General features: G+C 35.7%; 2 protein-coding genes across 3 annotated transcripts in view; both read right to left on the reverse strand.

Annotated features, from left to right (window-relative positions):
- Positions 1–4,447, reverse strand: part of LOC135691774 (jumonji C domain-containing protein 5) — a 28,750-nt gene extending 24,303 nt beyond the window's left edge. Inside the window, exons 1-4 of the mRNA XM_065209737.2 lie at positions 4,171–4,447; positions 3,113–3,371; positions 2,086–2,149; positions 632–757 (exon numbers count right to left, since the gene is read on the reverse strand). Coding sequence (XP_065065809.2) covers positions 632–757; positions 2,086–2,149; positions 3,113–3,371; positions 4,171–4,432 — 711 coding nt within the window. The 5' untranslated portion in view covers positions 4,433–4,447. The remainder of the gene's footprint in view (positions 1–631; positions 758–2,085; positions 2,150–3,112; positions 3,372–4,170) is intronic.
- Positions 4,448–6,193: 1,746 nt separating this feature from the next.
- LOC135691775 (dual specificity mitogen-activated protein kinase kinase 4) lies at positions 6,194–23,078 on the reverse strand. 2 transcript variants are annotated; one of them, XM_065209740.2, is made up of 12 exons: positions 22,940–23,078; positions 17,304–17,463; positions 16,564–16,624; positions 16,028–16,141; positions 15,045–15,164; positions 14,206–14,325; positions 13,532–13,583; positions 12,156–12,283; positions 11,450–11,527; positions 10,836–10,984; positions 8,178–8,223; positions 6,194–7,517 (listed from the first exon to the last, which is right to left on the reverse strand). In XM_065209740.2, the coding sequence occupies exons 2-12, from the start codon at positions 17,405–17,407 to the stop codon at positions 7,416–7,418; spliced, it is 1,074 nt and encodes a 357-aa protein (XP_065065812.1). In that variant the 5' UTR covers positions 17,408–17,463; positions 22,940–23,078; the 3' UTR covers positions 6,194–7,415. The 2 variants fall into 2 exon arrangements, with proteins under 2 accessions (XP_065065812.1, XP_065065810.1); XM_065209738.2 differs by lacking the exon at positions 22,940–23,078 and adding an exon at positions 22,679–22,835.
- Positions 23,079–24,795: the final 1,717 nt, after the last annotated feature.

The raw sequence follows: 24,795 nt of genomic DNA on the forward strand, positions 1-24,795 counted from the left end.
AATGCCTTGCAGATTTAACAAAACATAGACTTATTTTTGACAGTCTTTGTAACATGAAAATAGGCCGCGTGTGACGTTTCGCACGTCTTGATTTCTTTGCATCTGCTATGGCTTGCGATACGCACAACTTTTTTATTTGTTGTTTTTATTCCTGTTATCAAGAAATATTAAGGTGATGGCTCAAAGGAGACATTTTGTGCTTTAAACTGCAAAGTAACTTGAGGGAGAAACTGTTCTTGTTCTTTTAAAAGGCTATTAAATTTAATCAGGAAATAACTTCCAAGAAGTAAGCATAGAATTTTTTTGCAATAATTTGAAGTTCATTTACCCTACTGTGCACGGGTAATGAGTTTTTGCCGCTTACACTTGCGCGAGAACAAAACCATATTGCAAAATAGCAGGTTAAAAGCTGCAGGATTTTTCTTTCAAATAGCATTTGTAAGCCTCGCGGTGAGGCTGTGCGCGAGATTTGCACGAAAGTCCATGCTGCAATTTTGCGGATTAATCTAAATTTCCAAGGACAAAATTATTGCGCGTTCCCCACACATACCCAAACTTTGCAGCTTGGCAAGCATGCATTCCAAAAGCAGAAATTTTTCTAACTGTTAAGGTGAAAGATTTAAATACTCACTCGATCTCTGTAATTCATGTAAGGCACCATTAAATATTCATTTCTGCCACGTAATACACAAACTATTTCATCACGGAATGTCAATGAAAACAGAGATTTTGTGCCACCACTACTGTACCAGATTGCCTACAAAAACCAATGATGGCATTAAGAATCGAGAATATAATTTTTTGTTCATATATTGCAGTAGATTGCAAAGGACCATCAACAAAAGACATGACTTATTAAAAAAAAGATACTCAAATGGAGAGTCTAAACCAGAATGGTTTATAGGGCTATTTTAACATACTAACTGCGGGGGCAATTGCCCTACCACCCCTCGACTTTGCCCCCGCACTCAAGAGATTTTTGACCCCACAAAATAGTCACTTGTTTGTCGCCACCACTACGTAGAATTGTGAGGCACATCTGCAGGAGCCATAAGTAGCAGAAAACGATTGCAATACGATATCATAGGTGTTTACATGGCAGCGATTTCATAAGTTTACATGGGAGACTTTTACACAGTCGAAAGCTAAAAACTGAAGAAAATTAGGGGATTAAAACTAAATGAAGATGTATGTTGGCACTTTTTAGTATAGGTCTCAAATCTTCAAAAAAAGGCCCTTGAAATTACTGTTTAATTCCTGCATCACTGTGGTCATTCATTTCAGATTAGTAAAAGCAACGGAACAGAAAATGCAAGGGGTCAGACAGCAAAATTAGCTGTGGAACGTGTTTGTCTACATTTAAGTATAAATTTGTGCCACAAATTTGATTGTGTTTTTGGTTGGAATGGTTCACCCAATTCCACTCAAACTTCGAACAGTTCCGTTGCAAAGAAATTTTTAGCATAGTGATTTCTTGGCTACCTTTCCTCTTAGAGTGTCTGATTTAATTGAATAATCCAGGCATATCATGGGATTAAGTGAAACAGTTTTCAGATAACGTCTTCAATACTTTTGCTGATTTCAGACCAAACAAGACTTTTTAACGAGGATTTGATACATGCTTAGAAGAAGTACTGGATTTGTTCAAAGTTTGCTGTCTGCCATTATTGTCATATCACAACGTAAGTAGCTTATGCTTTCTGAAAATGTGCCTGTGACAGACCAAACATTTTATAACTGTGCAATAGATTGTGCAAATGTTGTTCATTGAATAGGCAACCCACTAAAGGGCAAATTGTTTTGCTCCTTGTTTATAAAGAGGTAACTTTAAAAAATGCAGGTTTCATATCTGGTCAGATATAGCAAATCTGGTAAATCTAAAGTTGGTCCCAATCTTCTGCTTTGGAAAAATAATACATTATTAGTGTAAATCAGTGGAGGGTGTCTTTTAGAAATGTTTTTTGGCATATAGAGGTAGAGTAAATGTTTTTCAATGAATGGATTGCCCCCTAAGAGGGCATTACTTCTTTTAACAGGTCATGTAGCCCAAGCAGTGACCTAAAAAGACATGGAAAGAGAACTCACTGTGTCTTTCAAGTACTCTCTTGTTTCCTTGCATCGAAGAGGTGAAGGCAGTAAAATATCAGCTCTGGAAAAAGAGTATTAACTCAATGTCTAGGTATCAATCATGTAACAAAATTGCATTAACATTTTTCTCCCCCAATCCCAATAAACAATAACACCCCCCAACATTCGCACAAACTGTTAAAGTTAGAATTACTACTGATTTCAATTTTTGCTCAAGTCTGAAAGGTCTCTCTATGTTCTTATAAAAAGATACACTATCTTTAACACCATCAAAAGTACTGAGTCATGTTTAACTGAATTTATTTAGTCCCAGGAGAAAGAAAGAGAATAGAGTCTTTAAGAAGGTTACAATAGATTTGTGCTGCAAGTGTGATAGTGATTTCAAGTTGTTTACAAATGCTAAACTGACTAGTACTACTGTTGGAAAGACTCTTATAAGTAATTTTAATTAGCTTCTAAATAAATGTTGTCATTTTCGGTTGAATAAAATTAATTAGAAAATAATAAGTACTATCTGCTGAGAGTTAATAAGCCATTATATGCAGGTGTCTAATGATGGTCCAACTTGTATTCAAAATCAGCACAAAATTCTTCTTAGTGATCAGTGATCCACCAATAGCATTACAGTTATTCAATGATTCAGCACATTTTGTCATAACCTGTCCTCCTATCCTGTGGCATACTAGATATTTTTGAAGATTAGATACACTTTACTGTTTACCCAGAAATTTACCACCATTTGTTCCATCTGTTTCCTTTAAGCTTATGGTTGGTTAGTCAAAACATTTAGTAGCCTACTCCTTTTTTAGGGGCTGGTAATATATAATTGCTGTGCTACGGTTCATTCTTGCAACCTTACTACCGGTATCCAAAAATGCCCCAAAATATGAAAACATTACTACAATATAAAGGTGCTGTTTCTTAGAAAAATGGAAGCCTTGTATGGGTCAGACATTAATACACACTAGATTTAACAGACATAATGACACATTTGAGTCAGCTACAGACTATCACAAATACTCACTGCAGCTGTTTCTTCACCCCATCAACTAAGTACATCTCTTCACTCTGAAATCTATCAAGGAACTTTCCAAATTTCATATGTCTGTAGTCTGATATGTTATTGAGTTCTTTTTTGTCCTTATCAACAGAAACATGCATGTTTGCGATTTCAGGATTTCCTTTGAAATATGCATGAGTCCATTTTGTGAATGCTGGTGATGACTTTGCAGCACCATAAATTATAAAGGGTCTTTTCTTGTCAACATAATTGTCAAAAAATTCTGCAAAGAAGGGTTTAAATCAATTTATTTACTTTCTAAATCATGTATTAACATGATGATACTTTTTCACTTTTGCCAAGTGAAATCCATGCAACTTTAGCCAGAGATACTGCGCACTAGCATAAAACAAAGAAAAATGGGTTTGCTGCCTGTGTTTGGGCCAGTTTATGACCTAAAAACAACCATTGTTGGTGCAAAGTCGACTATCAGTTTCTATCATGCATTATATCATACAACTTCTTGGCATTAGCATGTAGAAACTTTGGTGCAGCTTCATAATTAACTGGCCAATATCCAGCATGAGGTTTACATGGATTTCACTCTGGCACATTTGGGAACTAAATTTAAAATCTTAGCGCATGCAACTCCCTTCCAGCAAAGGTTTCCCTAAAAGTTTAGAAATGCTGACATAGTTTTCACTTGATCGAGCACATCCTTTTGCAAGCATAATCAGTCAAGGTACACTTATTGCATTTGAGTTGGCCTTTTTTGTTTGCCAAGTACTTTCTTTGCAATATTGTTTCGTTGTGACTTAATCACAATATTTTAATGAATATGAACTGGTCAATAATAAATTATCAGCCGAAAAGGAGGGGGCCAAAGTGGCTTAAAATAGCTGTGCTCCTCCCTTTATCAATTAAATGTTTCCGTAAATTTGGCAAATTCCGCAAATTAAAAGAGGCATCTCAGCTAGTTCTTGTTCAGAGTCCATCTCAGCTAAATGCTGAATATATTCAAAAGTTATACACAATTTTACAAAACTTCTAAAATACGACGGAACGGAAGATAAAGTAAATACCTTGAGGGCTTGGATAGGCCGTAAGGGCCTCCACTGGAAACTTAGGCCTTCCTGTTCCGAGCGGCTTCATATGACCTGGCGACAAGCGTGGATCATGAATTGATAAACTGGAGACTACCCCAAAAACTGATATAACTTTTAGCAAAATTGAACGGCACTGCATCGTCATTTCTGTGCTGCCTAGATCCCCCTTTAAAACTTTGTTGCTGCAAGGCCAGAAGCCAAGGGCCAGAAGAAAAACTTCCGCTTTATCCTGATGCATCCACGCGCGACCTCCTCCTCAGTATCATCAAACAGGCGCAAAATGCTTCCAAGAAAAACACTCGCCAGTGCTGTTGCAATGAGAGTTGCAATTTGATGTGTCGTAACAACAGAGCCGTAAAATAGAAAACGGCGTTCTATTCAACCGTAAAAATAAAAATTTTACCAAATTAACATCTCTCAAAATAAATCAGTTGTATGATTTATTTGATTTTGGATTGGATTGTCAATAGGGACTGGGTTAACACTCTTCTTGCAAATTTTGTTATTTTTGCGTATAAAGTGCACGAAGTAAAAAGCCAATTATGATCCTAAATATCGGATAAAACATTGTTTATTTCGCATTTGACATCCTGATAGTATAACTAAAGTTTTAAACTTAATTATACTGAACCTTTCTATAATGTGCTCGTGTTTCTGATTGGCCTATTTCGAGTCACAACTGGGTATATATATTTCCTAGCGTAGAGTTTTCGATCTATGTTCTGACGTTCTAAACTCTGAAGAGTGTCAGACGAAAAGCTTTAGTTTACTAAATGTTTGCTTTTTTCAAAGCCGTTTAGAACCTTTCTATGCTAAAACATGTTTTAGAGGAAAATGTATCGGCCTGTTTGGGAGATAATAGAAATGGTTTAGATAATAATTGCGATATCAAATATTAAAAATTTACTGCCAAATTTGTTGAAAAGCTATTGGTCTTAAGGTGTCACATCATACCACAATCCTATTGTTGATTATGGCCTGTTGTATTCAAGACAAGTTCTATATGTGACCATAGTCAATGATGTGACCCTTCTGTACGGGTTGTACCTGCTAAGAAGACAGCTGCTCTGGGTCAACAGCAAAAAGCCCTGGCAAAACGACTAAACATTTCACTAAACATTTCACTTAACTTTTGTTTAGTGAAAAGTTTAGTGGAAAGTTTATTCGTTTTGCCACCTTGTTTAGTGTTGTTTAGTCATGATGAGCATTGTTGAGCGAATTTTGATTCTGGTCAAAAATATTTAGCGTTGTTTAGTGCTGTTTAGCAAATGTTTAGTCGTTTTGCCACCAATTAAACATTTGTTGTGCTAGCGCAAGCTCCGTAGCTGTGGAGATGCAAAGTTTTTCCTCGATTTTCCTTGGTTTTCTTAGTTTTCCTGTTTCTGCATGACCCAAAATCTCTAGAATGCCTTCGAGAGACATCTGCATCATCTCGTTGTACGGTACTGTGTTTTCTTCAACAGTCAACTTTGTTATCAATGTGCTAAAAAGTCTCTTTCTTTCCCGTCGTTTCATCCAATTCTCATTTCTATCCAACAAAACAAGCGGAAAGTGAATTCCTATGAAAGATCCGCTACAAGCCAACAGTATCCTACACAGCTCGCAGTTCAAAAAAGTTGAGTAATGTTTGGTGAAATGTTTAGTCGCATTTTGCCACCCTCGCTAAACATTGCTCAACTTCACTAAACAAAAGTTGAGGAAAATGTTTAGTGAAATGTTTAGTCGATTTACCAGGGCTTAATGAACTAGGGTAACCAAATTTATTCGTCATTTACTTTAGCCTCCCAGAGCAGGAGACAAGAGTCCTAATGCGGATCCAGATGGGGTTGAAGCTAGCAGCATTCAGAATGGGAATCAAGCGCTCTTCACACATGCTCTATTGCCTACTTGCTATGGTAGCTCTACGAAACGATCCAGAAACGCACTGGATGTAACTTATGACAAATAAAACTGTTACTTAAAAGCTGAAGGGTAAATATGAGAAAATGGAAATACACTCTTATATTCACTCGAACACTCATAATGACATTAAGACTAATAGTACACTAAGAAAATGTTACAATGATATGTTATGCTCTAGATAAAATAGAAAAAATCTAAACAGATGATAATCAAAATTTTGTACGTTGACTGCGTAAAGGGTTGGCATGATAGGAACTGAAATGCGCAGCGGCCCTTTCTATTTAGGCAGATGGATTTGTTGCAGCTTCTTGCATTAAAGGTAAAGAATATCTTATAAGAACAACAACATGCAGTTAAATATTTTTTTTTCAAAGCCATTTTCAAATATCCTATACCTAGACGATGATTTCTGAAAGTTAAAAAAGGGGAATCAAGACATCATAATGAATCAAAGAAAAGGGGAATATCTAAAAGGAACAATATCAGTGTCACGTTCGTAATACAGTCTGCTCATAATGGCAAAACCTTTTTGTTAAAAATAAGGTAAAACATAATGTGAAAAAAGGCTTTTGTTATGAGGCGAAAATGCAGGTAGAGGGCAAAACCATGCCTTGCCGCACAGTTTTATTTTGAAACGAATATGAGGAGAGGAAACTCGGAGACACAAAAGGGACAACGACGTAGAAAGATGCAGGTAAAAAGCTTTGATGGGGTATGATGCCGCAAAGTATTCCTGCAAGAGGTAGTGAAAAATTTCAAATCTAGTGAAGATTCCGATTGCTTCCAAAAAAACACGTTCAGTGCTTATTACGAAACTTTCTCGAATAACGTCGATATTTTTTTAATTCTAGAAATACTTGTAGCGTTAGAGGACCTTTTCCGCCCTAAGCAACAATTAATACGAAGCAGTATGCAGATCCTCTGTTTTGGTCAAAAGAATTATGACAGCTACGAATGTCTAAACTCAATTTTTATCAAAGATATATTCATATGATGGAAATTGCACGATTCGTTCAAGAATAGTAGACATAATATTTACAAACATAAAAAGAAAAACAATGTATAGCGTACAAGATAATTCTTCAGGCATCCATAAGCCGCGATAGGCCCAAAGCAAAATCATTTCAAAGGCTTATCAAAATAACGCACAAAGTTTTTTATATAGGTAAGTTTGAACTTAAGCATCAAATAATTCATTTACGTCATTAAAGAGAGAGTTTGTATTCATCTGAAATAATAGATTACAAAATACTCACTAGTATTAAAAATTACTGCGAATCAAATTGACACCAGAAAAAAAATCCGTTTTTAAAATAACTTCAAGTAGCATCAGGCAGCTCTGCTTCAGAAAGTTTAACTCTATTAAGCCAGCCGGTCACATCGATATTCTTCGAATCGTTTTCTTTCAAAAATGGATGCAGCTGAAAGCCAAAATCTCACATGAATATCTCATTTTGAAGCAATTTTGACAGTGCAGAAGGCTTGAGGGTCTTATTTATGCAAAGCTACATTAATATTAAATTGTCGTCTTACTTAACACAATTTTCTATTTTAGCCCTCGTTAGCGAATGAGAATACATTTATTTTAAAGATAGTAAACAGTGTCAGAAAAGACATAACCCCCGTCCACTATAAGAGAACTTCTAAGCAGAAGTATCGTATTGTATCGTATTTAAGTATTGCATTATTAGCGAATGAGAAGCTTTATATGACCTCGAAAGAAATAGAAAGGAAGATTATTCTTAAAAACTTACTATTTTCTACAAAAACCACACAGCGTTTTTCTATAATAGATTTACTACACTGTAGGGCACGTTAATCACTTGCAAGAAAATATGTAGAATTACTTTGATTAAGTCAGTACAGTGACTGAAAATGTGGCAATGTATTGAAGCCCATTGTGTAAGATATTTAGTCTCGCCATACCTCTCAAAATATTCCCATATATTAAGAGTATCTAAGTGAAAACTTTTACTAATAAATTCATTTTTTCCGTCGTACTTGCAAACAAAATCTTTCAGTGTAGTTTAAAATCATTTCTCCCTTCGCCTACAGATCAACTACTTAACAAATAATCTTACCAGCAATTCTTGATATTTTGGCCTATCTTTTACATCTTTGGTGAGACTAAAATAGAGTAATAAAGGCATAACAATAATAGGTTCCTTAAACGCTGAGAATGATATTGTACGTTAGAAAGTTTAAAAAAAATAGAAATGGAGCCGATTATTCGTCTCGATTACACCGGATCTACAGTAATGCTTCTGGGTTTTGAAGTTAGTGAGACAAAGAGCGACCTTACATAACGGCCCTCAAATAGCTAAAAACAATGAACTACCATTATTTTATTTAATGAGTTACCTTTTTCTAAATTCAACAGATTAGATCGAAATATATAGTTCCCAACTGATAAAAACATTTCAAAGTCAAATAGGAAATTCCCAATTGGTAAAAACTTTGCAAAGTCCAGAAGAATAGATGTCAGGCCTTGATCTTCATTCTGGTCTTAGACTACTCTGCAAAAAGTTATTACTTTTGAAGGTTAAACAATGAGAAATTGAAGTAAAGAGCCGTAGAAACAGAATAGTGTGAGACTGAATAAACAAAGCAAAAAGCCTAAGTGAAAAATTTCGTCATAGCAAAGAAGATATTTTCGACAAAGTTATTGTATTTTATTGAAACCAATTAAATTTCCCAAGCCAGAACTTCTAAGGCCTGGTTCAAACGTCGCACTTCTCATGTGCCGAACCTAACTCTATTTGGAGCGACACTCGAGCATGTTTAGCGCGACTCCTGTTTCAAAGTATCTTGGTTAAGGCGCGCAATCTCAATTATTCGTTCGAAACGCATGCGCCCTCCAAGAAAGAAACGAATTCTGGGAAGGAAAATGAGTTAAATATAATTATGCATTGAGTTTGGTACATGACAAGTTCGACGCTTGAAACCGTGCCGTGCTTGAGTCGTGCAGCTCGGCAAGCTCTGCCGATCCAAACTAGTTTGCCGCTCCTAACTAAAACTGCCGTACCAAATTGATTCAAACGTCGCGCCCCTCATGTACTTAATTCTCGAGTTAGGTTCGGCCAGGACCGTCGAGAGGGGGGGGTAACCAGGGTAGTTACCAGGGGGCCCGGGGCCTTGAGGGGCCCGTAGAAAATAAGGTATGTATTTTTGGCTATGAGTTTTCAATTAGCAGCATTGGTAGGGCGGGCCCATGATCCGATTGATATTCGAAATTTAATCTTTCAACATGGGATCAACAAGCTTGTCTATGACGAGGGCCTTTTCTTGTTATGGTTCATAATTAAAACATTGCCGATACGATCATAATATACTTCTCCGGAAGCCGAAAAATTCGATTGCACTTACATATATCTACTTTTAGCAGGGCCCCCAACGAAGGAGGGGGGTCAGGGGGGCCTTGGCCCCCCCATTTTGTTGGAAAACAATAGAGTTTTTTTTCAAAATCTTTTGTTTTGGGTGTTAAATTTTTCCTTGGCCCCCCACTTTTCAACCTTTGTCGGAGCCCATGTTTAGGTCAGATGTTTTAGTTATTCCTTGTGTGGACTTCCTATAAACGTAAAAGTAAATCTTCCATTCACGGTGTAGACCAGAGAGAAAGCACATGCGAAGAACCAAGACAAATCCAAACGCTATAAAAGTCTTTATCAAAATCACTAAACGGGATCACGATACAACCAACCCCTGCGATGTCATCTTACAGGCACAAGTCTGGTGCTCAGAAAAGGCAGGAAAAAAAGATATGAGAAAAAGAAGCAAAGAAGGCCTCTCGCACATTGTTTGAGGTAGGTGCTTACAAAAGAGACAAGGAAGGTGATTCAACTTTAAATAAACCTGGTGAAAGCTCTGTTCAAAGCATTGCTGAAGAAGAAGAAGACACAGACGGTTTGGCTGCTTCGGTAGACCATGACACCACAGAAAGTAGAGAAAGCACTACCGATTTGTCATTAAATCAAGATACTGTTCAAAGTGGATCATATAGTTTTGATGTCGGCACATTGACCGGATTTCCAACGAAAAAGGAGTTAGAAAAGGTTGTTAGAACTGGTCATTTGCCTCATTCTCCAGAGTTTCCCTAACATTGCGACGGCCACAAATTTCCAACAACGGTCCTAAATGTGAAGCAGCAAAATGGGGAGGTAGTAAGAAGCTGGCTTGTTTTCAGTCCTACAAAGGCTGCACTCTATTGTTTGCCATGCAGGTTGTTTGAGCACACTATTAATAATGGTTCAATATCAAAATTGGCTTCTCCTGATGATTGGGGAGCGAACGACAGCTGGAAAAGATTGTGGGAAAAGATTAAGGATTCCGCCATGAAGAAAGCAAGAAAAGCAGTTTTTTAAACATTAAATTAACTCTGATTTTTAAACTGATTTGTTTTAATGATTTTTTTATATAGTCACTGATTACATGTTCTGTTAAAGGCCTTAAAATACAAATTCAAGTGTTCCAGGGGCGTTGATTTCAAAATTCATGCCTTTTACAGTCTATCTAACTGCATTGCTAAGGTTGTAATCCAAAAAAGGTTTTTGCAGCCTTCGACGGTGGGGCCCCATGACAGTCCCAGCCCTGGGGCCCGGCCCGTCTCTCGACGGCCCTGGGTTCGGCACATGAGAAGCGCGACGTTTGAACCAGGCCTAAAACAACTTAAAATATGCGTATATTTAAAGGTACTTTATTGCATACTAAAAATTGGTGCATAAAAAGTGTCTAAAACTAACCAACTGTTGACAAAATGCAGACAATTGTCAGAGAAATTCAGTGATCCACTGTTGACTAACTGTGGCGCTATACCATTGACAACTTCGGATAGCTGATCAAATATACTATTCCAATTTGGAAAGGGAAATTTTCCAGTCGCTATTTCAATCTACAAAACAAGAAAAATTACAATTAATTTCATTTAGGCCATGTCCAGTCAATTTCAAGTTAATTACTATTACAAAAGCATAAATACAAACAAATGACTCGATTAAATATTAGGAGATCAAACAAAATTTCAAATGCAACTATCATTAATTTCAGGAACCAACATAATCTCTATCTCTCACGCTAAATTTATCTTAAGTATGAGTTTAGGATCCTATTTATCTCAATGCATTTTATTACTAGCATTGTTACCTATACTAGAGATAAAGTTCCTCTAAACCAGCTAGGAATTTCTGAGAAGATGGAGATGTTCCTTGAAAGCAAAAATTCCTGAATATAATTAACAAAGATTTATTGAAGGGGAACGTAGGACAAGTAAAAGTACTTAGAGAAAGAACACCCATGACAAAGCTCACAAAGGAACAAATTAATTCATTGCAATGATTATTAAATTGAGACAACCTACCAAGGATATGCCTAGACTCCAAACATCAGACCTTATGTCATAGCCAAGTTTGGCTGTAAATGGATCGATTCGTTCAGGCTTTGTGAAAAAAAGAACAGTCAAATATTAAACACGTAACGAAACTTTAAAAATGCAGCAACAGTTAAAAAGACATTTCGCAACTGAAATTAATGAAAAGGTATACACCAAAAGGCAACAGGACAAGAAGCACTGAAAATCCATATCGGCAAAACAAACAGATTATGGCCAATTATCTGGAACCACTTCTGCGCATGATTTTCGACTACAAACAAGGGGGACGACCTGGACATTGCAAAACTAGATGTTTATCGCCCCCCATAAGAAATGGATGTGTGAGATAATTGCTAAAGATACTGACACTTTGGATAATCAAATCAAAATCGCTTAAATGAAAAGACAACACAAACATATAGGCTTTGCGTTTTGAATCATTTTTAGGAAATAAAGATTTTTCGCTACCACTTGTGAAATATGACCAGCGAACCATAGACCCGACACTGTGGACTACGAGCTGTGAAAATGAGTTGTAAACGACGGCGAAAACAATGATTAGCAAACATGTTTCAAAAAGCTATTTCAAAAAACAGCAAACGAATTCACTGACAAAAACAGGAAAAGACTAAGGCATGCCAAATATTATACTTATAATGAGCAATCAACGCTGCCTTGGAGTAAATTTACTTACCGCCATGTAAGGTTGGCAGCCAGCATCCCGAGTCCGGGCTATTGAATCAACCAAGTGTCCGCTAATACCAAAATCACATAATTTAATTAAACCGGTACTATCGACGAGCATATTTGACGGTTTTACATCTAAAAGAGAATAAAACACTTTGCAGAGGATGGTACAAAATAAGAAGATTACACAATAACCTACAATTACAGGTAAATAGTGATGAGTTTTGCACCTCTTCTAGCAATATCAATTTTTACATCGCTGGTTTCAAATTCATGCATAGACGCATTATCAAAATTTTTTTTTCTCATCGATGATTCAACATTTGGCGCTGTTTATATACCGAAAGGCCGCCGGTTCACACATGTTTGAAAAAAACTTGAAAAACTTGAATTTTATTTTATTTTTTCCAGCAATTTTAATCAATAAATCCGGGATATTGTTTCTACAATTTCTATGTTGGCTATGTCCACTTCAACTTTTGTTCGCCTATTCCTGGAACCACGGATGCATCTCAGAAATATCTTTATCAAAAATTGATTCTATGATTTTATGGGAATGATTGCAAGGGAAAATGTAGTCAAAAAAGTACTGCCTAATGAGCAATCAGTGTTAATTTCTATACACTGTCAGAATTGGTCTAAACGATTGAGAAAATATTAGCAACAATGAAAGTATCAAATACTTTCATTGTAAAATTTGCATCAAAGAAAACTCTTATGATTCTGTTTGATTAACGGCCAGTGGCTATCAAGTTAAAGTGTGGAAAAGGATTTAGTACACGAGTCAATGGATCCAAAATGGATTTGCTTTAATTGAAAATTAAACCTCACGTTGAACAAAGCGGAATACTTAAGCCCTGGTCAAACGTGCCTAGAATTGATCAAACTTACCAGACATTGAAATTTGAAAAAACCTGAATCTCCTAAATGTTTGATTGAAGTATAGTCAAATGCAGCGAGCATTTTATCGAAAATTTTGGACATGCTTAATCGCGCCATCGCAAGGGAGTGGCAAGGTGAGAAAAGGATAAGTTCGATGAAGATTCTGAAAATTTTTTAGCATTATCAAACAGTATCTTAAAAAACATAAAAAGCAAGGTGGTCAGATAAGTAGACTTTTCTCAGAACATCAAATTTGAATATTGTTCGGTGAAATATTCGGCATGTTTGACATGGGGCCTTACACATCAATCAGGGCTGTAATGGGGGTTTCTTTTGAGAGTACAATTAGCAATGCTTCAATATCTGTGTAACTGAACAATACTTCAAACTTTGATAAACAAATTTCAGCGTCTCCAATCTTTAATGGCACCAATATCGAGCCTTAACATCGGCTTCATTTAGAGAACAAAAAGAACAACAAATTTATGAAAAAAATTGTACCTCGATGGATAATTTTCAATTTTCTCTTCAGATAATCAAGGGCTTTTACAACCTATAAAAGAAGGGTTTTTAAGCAAAAATAAATCAATGGAAGAGAAAAAGAGAATTCTTAGCAATTCGAGGCAACTTGAATGTTGTCTAATTAGCTCAAATAGAAAATTTATCAAAATTCTTCACAGTTAAAACTTCGACGTGTCTTTGCTTGTTATATTCTGAAAAGCAAGACAGGCTTCGTGTTAGGCCTAGGCATCCAGAAGCTTTGTTTTAGTTGTCAATTACATGACTACAGGCATCGAGGGCTTGCTAAAACTCTGAAGTAAGTCAAATCAGTTTCTTTGATTTCATTTTTTTAGATCATTTCGGAACTAATTGCAGCGGAAAGTCTACTGAATTCTATAAAAAATGGCTTGTGACTCTTACGTAAGTAGAATCAAACAATGCTAGTTCAGAAAGAAAACGCTTGTCTAAAATTAGTATCAAGAATTAACAAGTAGAAATGTTGACATTAAAATCATTTAACTTCCAGTTAAATTTCAAGTTGCTATTGATGACAAAATACGGATGAGGAAAATTTTTTAACAATGTAGTGGCAAGGCTTTGCATGTTGTGTTTCTAGGAAGTAAGCGGATTAGGAAGCACAGAATTTCAAATAACAATAAAAAATTGACACTAACACAGAGACCGATGCGGCCAATTATATCCTCGGGAATTGTCTCCTTGAGACGATGATGCACTGTTTTGTACAGCTTTTCTAAAGAAGTCGACATCAGTTCCATGCATATCCAGCAATCGCCCTGATAATTAAGGAGTCAAAAATCATCAACAAATCTAAGAAAAGCAGCTAACATTATGAATATCTTGAGGATATCTCAACACCTCCCCTGGGTCAATGTTGAAACTTCTTCTAAAAAGACAGTGGAAACTCTATAAACGGACACATTTAAAGGCGATCTGTCTCGTTGTGGATTGGTTAACGAGAACAATAGCTGGAACAATAGCCTAAACACGATTCCAGCGCTCCGCCATATTTTTTACAATGCGATAAATTAAAGGGGGACTGGAAACAATAAAAATCCCTTTATTCTTATAACATTGCACGTCTTATGGATTCTACAATAAACTCTACCATAAGCAACTTAAACATTTTCTATAGAAAATGAGTGGAAATGCATTTAAGATGTATAATCAACAAACTAAAGAAACATCTTTAGACGATGAACAAGCACGGTTACAAGAATTCGACTGGAAAAGCGTTAAAATAAACATAAAAGATTGCCCAGGATTATATAAAGAAATATGGCATGAATGGTCTTAGCTTGTGATTTCCAGAGACTAAATAATGTTTATTGCCCAAGAAAATGAGTAAAAATCCTTGAAAACTATACTACTAAAAAAGTTATGATTCCATTGTTCATATTTATTGATCTTTTAAACTTGTTAATTATATAATAATAAATATATAGATTAGACAACGTAAAAAAAGTGTAGCTCTGATAAAAAGAAAATTTCTTACCTCCTTAAAGAGAGCACCGTAAAACATGACGATATACGGGCAATCTCCACTGTTCATAACAATATCAAGTTCCTTGAGAAGGTGTTTTTGCTCTCTTTCATCAACAGTCGACCTTATTCGCTAAAAAGAAAAAATAGCTTCAATATGATATTTACCCTAGGCAAATTTACTGTATATACCATTTTGTTGACGTCAACATAAAATAATCCCCCTTAAAATCTAAATGAATGATTTTATATGTGAAATGGTTGTAGATTGGTTTGATGTCATAGCTAGGATGCATCACCCCTCTGCACTAGCAACGTGGGGACAAAGAGTTGATCGCGTCCTACAAAAGGCTGAAATCAGTCATTATTGTAAAATAGTTTGTTTTTACAAATAGGGTCCTTGTGCAACATTGCAAAGGGGTTGGTCACAAAAATTACCTTGGAAAAGCCCCCAGACCCCACTGACTAGGGTCGCTCCACTTGCATATAACCCCTCCCTCTCTAAATCTTGTTCATTAGCTGCGCCACTGTCCAAATTAGGACTGTATGTCCACGAGTTGACTTCACGGTGCTGTCAAACAATTTTGCAAAAAGAATTATCTATCTTATCATTATATTTCTACAATCTACGCTGTTTTTGAGGAAACTTCTGAAAATTCCCAGCTTATATTATCACAACGTTAATACTCTTGCATTTTTTCATCCATAAATCTGTGTACTTGTGAATCACTTAAGAACTTACGCATCTTTCAACATTGAAAGAGAATATTTTTTTTGCGAATTATATCTCTACAAACAAACTGCTTTGTCACGGAACATAGCATGAACGTAAGCATTTCCTTTAACATCTAAGCCAATACTAAGTATCGCATCCAACCAACAGAAGCATAGCAAATCAAAGCACTCAAAGCTTCATGGATTATTCGAAAAATATCTCTAGCTGCTACAATTCGTGCCAGTCCGTTATATTCTACGACTGTTAAACATAATGCTTACTTTGACTGCCATTTCTAGTCCACTTTCACTATGAAGCATTTTGCTGACACTACCAAAGCTGCCTCTTCCAATTTCCCCATGATCAATCAAATCTTCAGCGGAATAAGTGTATGTCTACGCATAGAAAAAGAATAAGCCGTGTTGATGACTGCATGGAGAAAGATACGATACAATCCGATTACATTTACAAAAACCTATTAACAATCAATTAACATTAAAAACTAGAATCAATTATCACCTTTGCTAACAAAATCTTAGGACTTCAGCAAGAAGCATGTGTATGAATACGTGGAAATTTTCTTTTAATCTTAGTACATACGAAGGACCTCTATGAGAGCTGGACGAAAACGAAACTTGTTAAATCTCGATATCTTTCTGAACAAATGATTATGAATTAACAATGTTACTAGCTTCTTGTAAGAATCAGATCAGAAGGGTTCAAAAAATCTAGCAAACTAGATACAACAGTTAAACAGTGCCCCAGGGTTGGTTGACAATAAAAATAGAAAATAAAATATTATTTGGCAGAAACAAACCTGTCCCTTTATATTTAGAGTGCCAGTTGTCTTTCTGGACTGTAGAAGGTGCAGACTAAAGCTGTGTAAAAAAGAAACAATATGGCTGAAATGGATTAATTTCTTCGATCATTTCCATGTCCAAAGATTTCTGATGAAAATATGGTTGATCACGCCTCTACATAATATGTGTGCTGTAAAGGTTCCTACATAATACGTTGCTTTAAAATTAGGCGCGACAAAGGCATCATTAACTTACTCTGCCCATTTTCCTTTCGTATACTTTCTACATCTCTTTTATATTATGAATGAAAGATTCATGCACAATAGAACTTTCTCATCTTGAGGAGTCTAATACCAAACTGGTTACAAGGACAGACTTAATTTAAATATCAAGCTTCTAATGTATCTTCCATTTGATATGCAAAGCTGGATAGCAATTTGATGGAAGCAAAACAATTAAAATTGGTTCAAAAATCGATCACTACCCCTGGTCAATAAAAGGATATCATAAATGTGTCATAACGAGGAGACCTTAACTATAATATATTCGAAACGGAAAAAATTTAGAAAAAAGGGAAAAACCCTGTGTGTCTCTTTCCACTAAAAGCAATGTCAATCTTGGTCAATCAGCATGATGTGACACACTGCTTTTAAAGCAAAACAATTCACTTCCTAAGGCAACCATTGGCTGGAAACAAACCCAAAAAAGGAGTAAATTCTTAGTATCACATCACAGTTCATTATCCAGTAATCTTTACCTTTTGTTTGTCTCTGAAAATGAAGGAGATGGAACTTTTGGTTTGGTTGGTGATGGCTGCATAAAATTTAATGACAGCCTTCCTCTGTCTGGCTTTCCATCCATCTTGAGATCTATTATGTATTGCTGTATGGTGAATGTTATGCTCAATGACTACCAGCCTAGAAATATCAATTCAAATAAATATATTCATGTCAGAAACAACTCTAAAAAATTAATGGAAGTGACTATTTGAGTGAACTGCCAAGGAGAAAAATGTTGGAGAGGGGGTACTTTTTTGTGGTGTAATTTTTTGCACTCAATTAACTCACAATATAAAAAGATTAAGTGAAAACACAATAAAAAATTAAAATATTTATCATACTATTTTTGCCAAACTTATGACGCATTTGAAGCTGAATTTCTAGGTTTTATGAAAAAGAGAGCTCAAAGTAAAAAGCATCTATAAAACTGTCTACAGAAGATTAGATTGTAACATTTACTTATAAAGTGCAAAATGCATTTGCCACAATAAACTATCCAGTCAATAATAGCACTATTCCATTTGCAAAATCTAGATTGTCTTTCATTATATCCAGGTGACAAAATCCTTTGCCCATGTAAAGAATTTTCTTTTCATAACTAAAGAAAGTTTGATTGTGACAAAAGAGGCCAGTATGAGATAGCAACAAGTCATGCTAATTGCCATTAGTTTGGCTTCAATATTCATAAATATATGTACTTGCTGAAAATCTTTAATAGATCTTGTATTAAATATACAAGTAAATTGTTTGAACTAATCTTATGTCTTTTACATGAGCTTTTAGCTAAATAAACTTTTAAACTTCAAAGCTTTTACTGATCCTATTGCTATCTGTTTTACTTATCCCTTGCAGCAAAATTAACCAGAAATGGCTGAGAAATTAGCTGAGAGACAGCTTAAACAGAGAAGCTGAATCAGATCTCTAGTTTATTTCTTTTGTTAATAGTGTTACCAATTCAACAAAAAGAACATGGAACAATCATTCCTTTAACAGACAAAATTCTTTATGCTAATACCCTAAACGACCTTACTACCAAAGTGATCAAAAGAATAAATACTCCTAATATTCAGATTAAATATGTAACAAAAAACCCTCCTTGACAAACTCAATTTTAGGGCACTTAACAAACATGTCCCTTTGTAGATCATGTTTGATTGGATTAAAAGTCTACAGACTGCTAAACCACACAGGCATCTCTATTAAACAATAATAGAGCATTCACAGCAGCAGCTGTGATTTCAAAAGCATTTGACTATTGTGTTCCTGTATTGAGAGTCATTTACAGCCTCAGGGGCAAACCATTAATCCTCACTTCCTTTCACTGTTGTAAAATTCAATTAATCTTTCATCAGTTGGCATGAATTAACAATCAAAGGTTTCTACTGCAAAAGAAACATTATGCTTCCTGATTTCATTTGTAAACAGACATCACCTTTAACAAAAGACTGTGCTTAACTTTTCATCTCTACAGGAAACAACTAAATAAACCACATCATGAAAGCATAGGCTGGGGAAAACTAGGATGTGGAAACGAGCTGACATAGTTGATGATGTGCAGTAAGTTGATAGCAGGTTACACCTCTTTTCAGGGTGTAAGGGTCAAGTTATGAGGCTTAGATAAATCATTTGCAAAATTTTTCATGGAGGCAAGCAACTTATAACTTCTGGTTCAAATCCCACAGAAGAGGGGTAATATCAGTACTACTGATGTTACAGCTTTTCCATGCAATTTTTAAGCTTTGTGGTACAAAAGTATTATATAGCTTTTGTCTTTCAAGTGTCATAGACACCAAAAAGAAACTTCTATCACTTTGATCTCAACATGAATTCCTAATGTGAAAAAGCCTAGCTAGACTTTTAACACATTCTTAGGACCTGTTTATATGGAGAAAATCATCCTACCTTCCAGCCTGTGTGCTGAGAGGTGAAATCCCAGTCTTCTATAGAATCATTTGTGTTTTTTGTCTTGCAATTATGTGGAAAACAAGCCAGCCAGGTTAAGTGAGATCCCACTGCATGAGAGTCGGGATCTTACTGAGGTGGGATGTTTTTTTCATATAAACACTGGAAGGTGGAATGAAGCTGGAAGGTAGAAAGAAGCTGGAAGATGGGATGAAATAATCATATAAACAGGATCCAATTTTGTCCCACTTGTCAAAACAAAGGCTGGAAGGTTGGATGATTTTCTCCATATACAGCTGGAAGGTGGGATAGAATCTGCATGTAAACATTTGATGATTTCATCCCACCTGCCAGATTATGGGCTGAGAGGTGGATTGAATGTGCTCTTTTTATACAGGCCCTTAACATGAAAATAACTTCCTGTAATAACAACAGTGGCAACACAGATTTAGAATGGTTCTTTATCACATTCAACCACAGACCTTTTTGTTTCTTGCGGGCAAATGCCCTTGCCATCACATTCACCAAATTATTGACGCGGGTTATTGACCACCCTTGCAAAAACATGAACTGCCCGCAAAAGAAAGGTAGAACATTTAGGGAAAAGTTAGCAACAAATGTCCATACTGTTGTTGTCACTATAATTCAATTCACATCTTCTTGTGGTGTCGTCAAGGATTTCCCTCAAGGCATTTTAGCTGAACGTTTTTTAAAACGCAAGTGCTTTTGAAGTGGGGTAGAAATCTGCTGTTCTGGCAATTTCTAGCCAAATTCTATGCCTTAAATTGCTGAGAGGACCTTTATTCAAAGATGTTTTTTACAAGACAAAACGTGAAGAATTCAATAAATCCTTAAATTTTTATAGAAATTCTATATCCTGCTCTTCATTATCAAGAAAATCTGCATCCGGCAAAAGTGTAGAGTTTCGTTAATCCATTCAGATATTGCCAGATCTTCATAATCTGCAACAAATTTTCATCAAAGCCCATTTTTCGTTAAACCTTGATGACACAGACTTTGAACACTGGTTATTCATGAGCGGGAAGAAAAAATATTGATGATAAGAACTGGACAGTAATGAAAAGAAATGCTGTAATAAAAGGGCAATTGATATTTATTTGGAGAAAAAACGTAAGGCTGTCATAGAGGAGCCTCTGAGTAAAAGACTTTGTCTTGAAGCTTCAAAAGAATCTGAAGTCAGATAATGCAATAAGAGACGGAGAGGGAGAGCATTTTTCAACCAAGTTGGAATCTAATTGTGATTCACATACTGAAGAAGAACTTTAAAAAGTCAAACTTCTAGATGGTGGTTTTGATTTATTTGAAGTTTTATTTTTTTTAACTTAGCTGGTCAAACATAATGTATTTTCTTTTTGCCCATCCCTAAAACCATTCCTGAATGAAGGTTCAAGTTGTTAAGGAAAACAAAGCATCATTTCCTCATTGTTGACATTTTAAATCCTTGTTCCAGATAACCCTTATACAGAATAAATTTGCAAGGGCCTTTTTCTGCCCCCGCAGTTTTTCAAACTCAACATTCTCATTTAATCTGTGCAGTTTAGCTTCCCAATATTTGTGCTACTTTACCGCTAAATATCAGGGTGTTTGGAAATAGAGAGAAAGAGGTCTTACATGTCTATGTGTTTATCAAATGATGTTATAAATAGGAGATTTCTGTTTCCTTATGTTTCCTTAAATAGGACATGTTAACAAACTAATTGTATTATTTGCAAAAACTTGGAAGGAAATGTGGAGGCACGAGAGGAACAGCACATAGCATGATTAATGCTACAAATAATGAAAGTGAGAAACGTCACACCATGCTGTAAAATAGAAAACAATTTTTTTTCAAGTCAAAACCTGCAAAACCTAACAAAACTTTGCTATATTCCAAAAAAGTTATGTTCCTTTATCTGTCTCGTTTTGAGGAGTTGTAAAACAAAATTTAAAGGTAGTAATACACACAAAAATGTCTTCTTCATCTGAATAGTGCTTAGAGAATTAGCAAGGTAACATATTTTTGCCTTTGTAAATACTAAAATATAAAAAGATTGACAACAGTTCTGCAAGGGCTAAATAGCCCACGCAGCCAAACTGGCAAAGGCTTTTTATAGCCCATGTTGTATTTTTTCCCAGAGAGGCCTATGTATATATCAAATATCTGTATATAGGCCAAGACAATACCAGAATGAAATTTTTTCGTAATCTATTACTGTATATATTGAATATCTAGTTATAATATGGCCTTAAAACATTAATATAAGTCTTTGCTTTGATTGTGCAAGAGAGATTAGACTGTGTAAGAGTCATAGCTTGCATACATTTGAATTCTGAATTTTACTTTGAGGCTGTTGGCATGCTAAGTTGCAAGACCCAAAAGGCTTATAGTAAAATACATTCAAAGTAGGTTAGCTGGAAAAATACCTTGTAATGAAGCCATTTGATCTGGTACAAAAGTCTGCTGTCACTTTTGGATCTTATTGTTATATTTTTATAAATTTGCGCAACATGTATTTCATGATTAAGGTATATATTTTGCTTGTTTGAGAAAACAACTGCTTTCTACATCACATGTTTTTTGCATTAGAACATTGTTTTGTGTCGAAATTTCTTTAAATCATATCTTAATAATTCAAGAATGAATTAAGGATTAATCCAGCCTCAAATTTGGGAAGAAATTAAGAACATCCTGACTCTCATGTTTCTAGTTGTTATAAAATAAAATAAAAATATACTTTTTTGCGACTTAAATCAACCTTAGTCTAACATTTAATTTAAATCTTTCCTTTTCCACTTTCTTCCAAATACCATTCCAAGCATTTTTCGTTGAACTTCCTTCTGCTAGGCTTTGTTAGAATTCATATATTCAATTTTCTCATGCAGGTATCTATGATTTGTTTCGTTTGGAAAATGCGGCGGAGCTTTAAACAATAATTCTGAAACTGAAACTTTAGAAATATTTTCCTTTATTTTGTCAATACTTGTGCGTGGTTTTTGCCCAATAACGTAAAGACGGATAACCAATGATAAGAAGTAAAGGTGCAAGACGTAAAGATTCCGATTGATTGAAGTTAAAAAAGCTCTGCCCATTTACTAGCAAGAAACATGAATGGCATCTAACATTTGGCAAATAAGCATTTTAATGTTGTTGGCAGGGTGATACGAACTGCTGACCACTCAAGGTTAAATAAAATAGTTTCGCTTATCACAAGGCATTTACCGCTAAACAGACGAAAAGTTATTCGAGCAATCCTGAATAAATCTAGTCGATAAATTCAAGCATGGATTTAGACGCGGATAGCTTCTTCCCTGCATTCGTAATTTCACAATTCACTCCCTCAACTCTCCCTATAGGCCAAACCTTGCTCGACAAGGTGCTTCTTGCTGTAGCAGCAGGGCATGTTGTGAGACTTTATAAAACGAAATGTATGTGTAATAAACATAAACAAACCATGAATATTGTATTCCGCGATCGTTTTCCCTCTAACGCATCGGTAATTAGAGAAGTACTGAAATCCAAACTACCTTCGACCAGTCACAAATTCATGACAGTTTTATGTCCTGTGGAATGTTGTTAATCTCATGAAGGAGGCTGACAACATAATTAATGAGGCCTCGTTTCCCCGGTGCCTTCAGAAATTCAAGTTTTCCCAAAACCCGCCCCAAACCTGATACATCGAACTTAAACAAGAAAACACCGGTAAATACTTACTGATTTTGCAGGTCATCACATCGCACTTGATTATTTGCTCTTTTAAAATTTTACGGTTAATTTAAAAGGGTACAAAAACAAGTGACGAGGCAGGTAGGCGAAAAAATTCACCAGCTTCCCTACTTAACTCAGACCCCGTCCAGACTGATCTGTTTTCAAACGAATACGGAGCAGAGTTACTTTCATCATGATTCAGAATGCATCAAATGAATCATCGGTTTCGGCAGCCAACTTGATTTCCTATTGGTTTGTCAAAGTCGTACGTTTGGCCTACACGGGCTGAAAATAGAAAACAATTTTTTCAATCTGCTTGTAATCAGAAGCGTATGTGACTGAAGCGCAAGGATTAATCTAAGGTGCAGTGATGACCAATTTGTGCAGCGATGAATCAAAAATGTGCAGTGATGAATTTCTTCACTTTTCAGTTTAAAATACTCAAAATACTACTGATTACACTACTGAGACAAATGAATACCAACTATCATCGAGAATCAATTGAGATTATGGAATCAAGCTACGTGTGGAGCTCAACTAAAACCAACGTTAATAATAAAAATAATATACAGTTAGTCACAAATGCACTTCATAATGCCTTTGAATTTGAAAATCCCTATGCTAGTTATACGACGTGGCAAAACTCAGCCAACTCAGTATGAGTTTGCGCATCGATATAACGATGTTTCAAGTAGAGGCATCAATGTTTGCTATAACTAAATAAATTATATCTTTATGTATCTCAGGCATGATGCCACTTGGGGGCTGGGGGGCTAAAGCCCCCCTTTTTCAGAGATAAAAAATTTTTAACCCTCTTTTTTCTTATTTTTGAAAACAAAGTATGAAATAAAAAGAGAATAAACTGTTTATATACTGTTTGATTTTCTTTTATCTTTTTACTAACTTGTTCAGCTATATTTCTATTATTTTTCTATGATTTGCATTAATTCAGTAGATAACATTCTAGTTTCTATATCATTGCAATGTCTACATTTTTGATGTGTAAACCTGGCCTACTGAAAATACTCGAGACAAAGAAGATACATATTTCTGTTCTGGAAGTAAAATTGTCTCAATCAATGCAACAGCTTTTTGTTATTCACATCGACGTGCACTCTGAACCAAAGAGTTTTTGCGCATGATTCCTCCCGTCCCAAATTTTTCTAAAAATCAATAATCGATGTTTTTCTGAGAATCGTCGAATTGTTTTATCTGAGCGGTAAAGTAAATTGTTAAATTTTAGTCTGGGAGATGCATTTTTAGCCGTTCTAGAAGGCCCAATTTCAAAAATGTTGGGAGTCCTCATATATCACTAAACTTCATTCTTAGCCCCCCCCCCCTCCCAGGCTCAATTTTGTGACGCCGTTCCCTGTATTACCAATGTTATACCGTTGATTCATATTCCGAAAGTAGGCTTTCAAGACTCTCCTAATAAACGAGCATTAAGCATATCCCCCCGGATAAACTAACAACACTTTATCTGCAACTTGATAGAATGCTTACATACATGCAAACAAAGTAAGCGTTTATGTAGAATCTCCTCTGCCAGTAAAGGTGTCTAAAAACTATGTTGCAGAGCATTTTTCTGGTCAGATGTATAAATAATCAGTATTAGCTGTAGTTAGGCTGAATTACACTGAAAGTGTCCCTGAAAATAATGCAAAACGTTTTTGTCCCGCCCAAAAGAGGTCCAGTCAAAACTTAGCCACACCCGTAGCCACACCCTATTTGGCCCCGAAAATCGGCGATTTACGCTGTTTTGTGCAGTGATGAAAATTCCTTAAATTAATGCCTGCTGAAGCGTCTGCGACCAGGGAAGTCACTCAAACATTTTATATACGGAAAGGTCCATTCGCAGTCAT

The sequence above is a fragment of the Rhopilema esculentum genome, chromosome 13 (genome assembly GCF_057945365.1).
Source record: "Rhopilema esculentum isolate cy_ngs chromosome 13, ASM5794536v1, whole genome shotgun sequence".
NCBI classification, from domain to species: Eukaryota; Metazoa; Cnidaria; class Scyphozoa; order Rhizostomeae; family Rhizostomatidae; genus Rhopilema; species Rhopilema esculentum.

What these genes read in the sequence shown, in the direction of transcription:
- LOC135691775 (XM_065209740.2), bottom strand. Translation starts at nt 17,407, where the DNA reads ATGGATGGAAAGCCAGACAGAGGAAGGCTGTCATTAAATTTTATGCAG. An exon ending in ACGGTGCTCTCTTTAAGGAG is followed by an intron (nt 14,326 to 15,044) that starts GTAAGAAATTTT and finishes CTTAATTATCAG; the next exon opens with GGCGATTGCTGGATATGCAT. An exon ending in ATTGAAAATTATCCATCGAG is followed by an intron (nt 12,284 to 13,531) that starts GTACAATTTTTT and finishes ATTCTCTTTTAG; the next exon opens with ATGTAAAACCGTCAAATATG.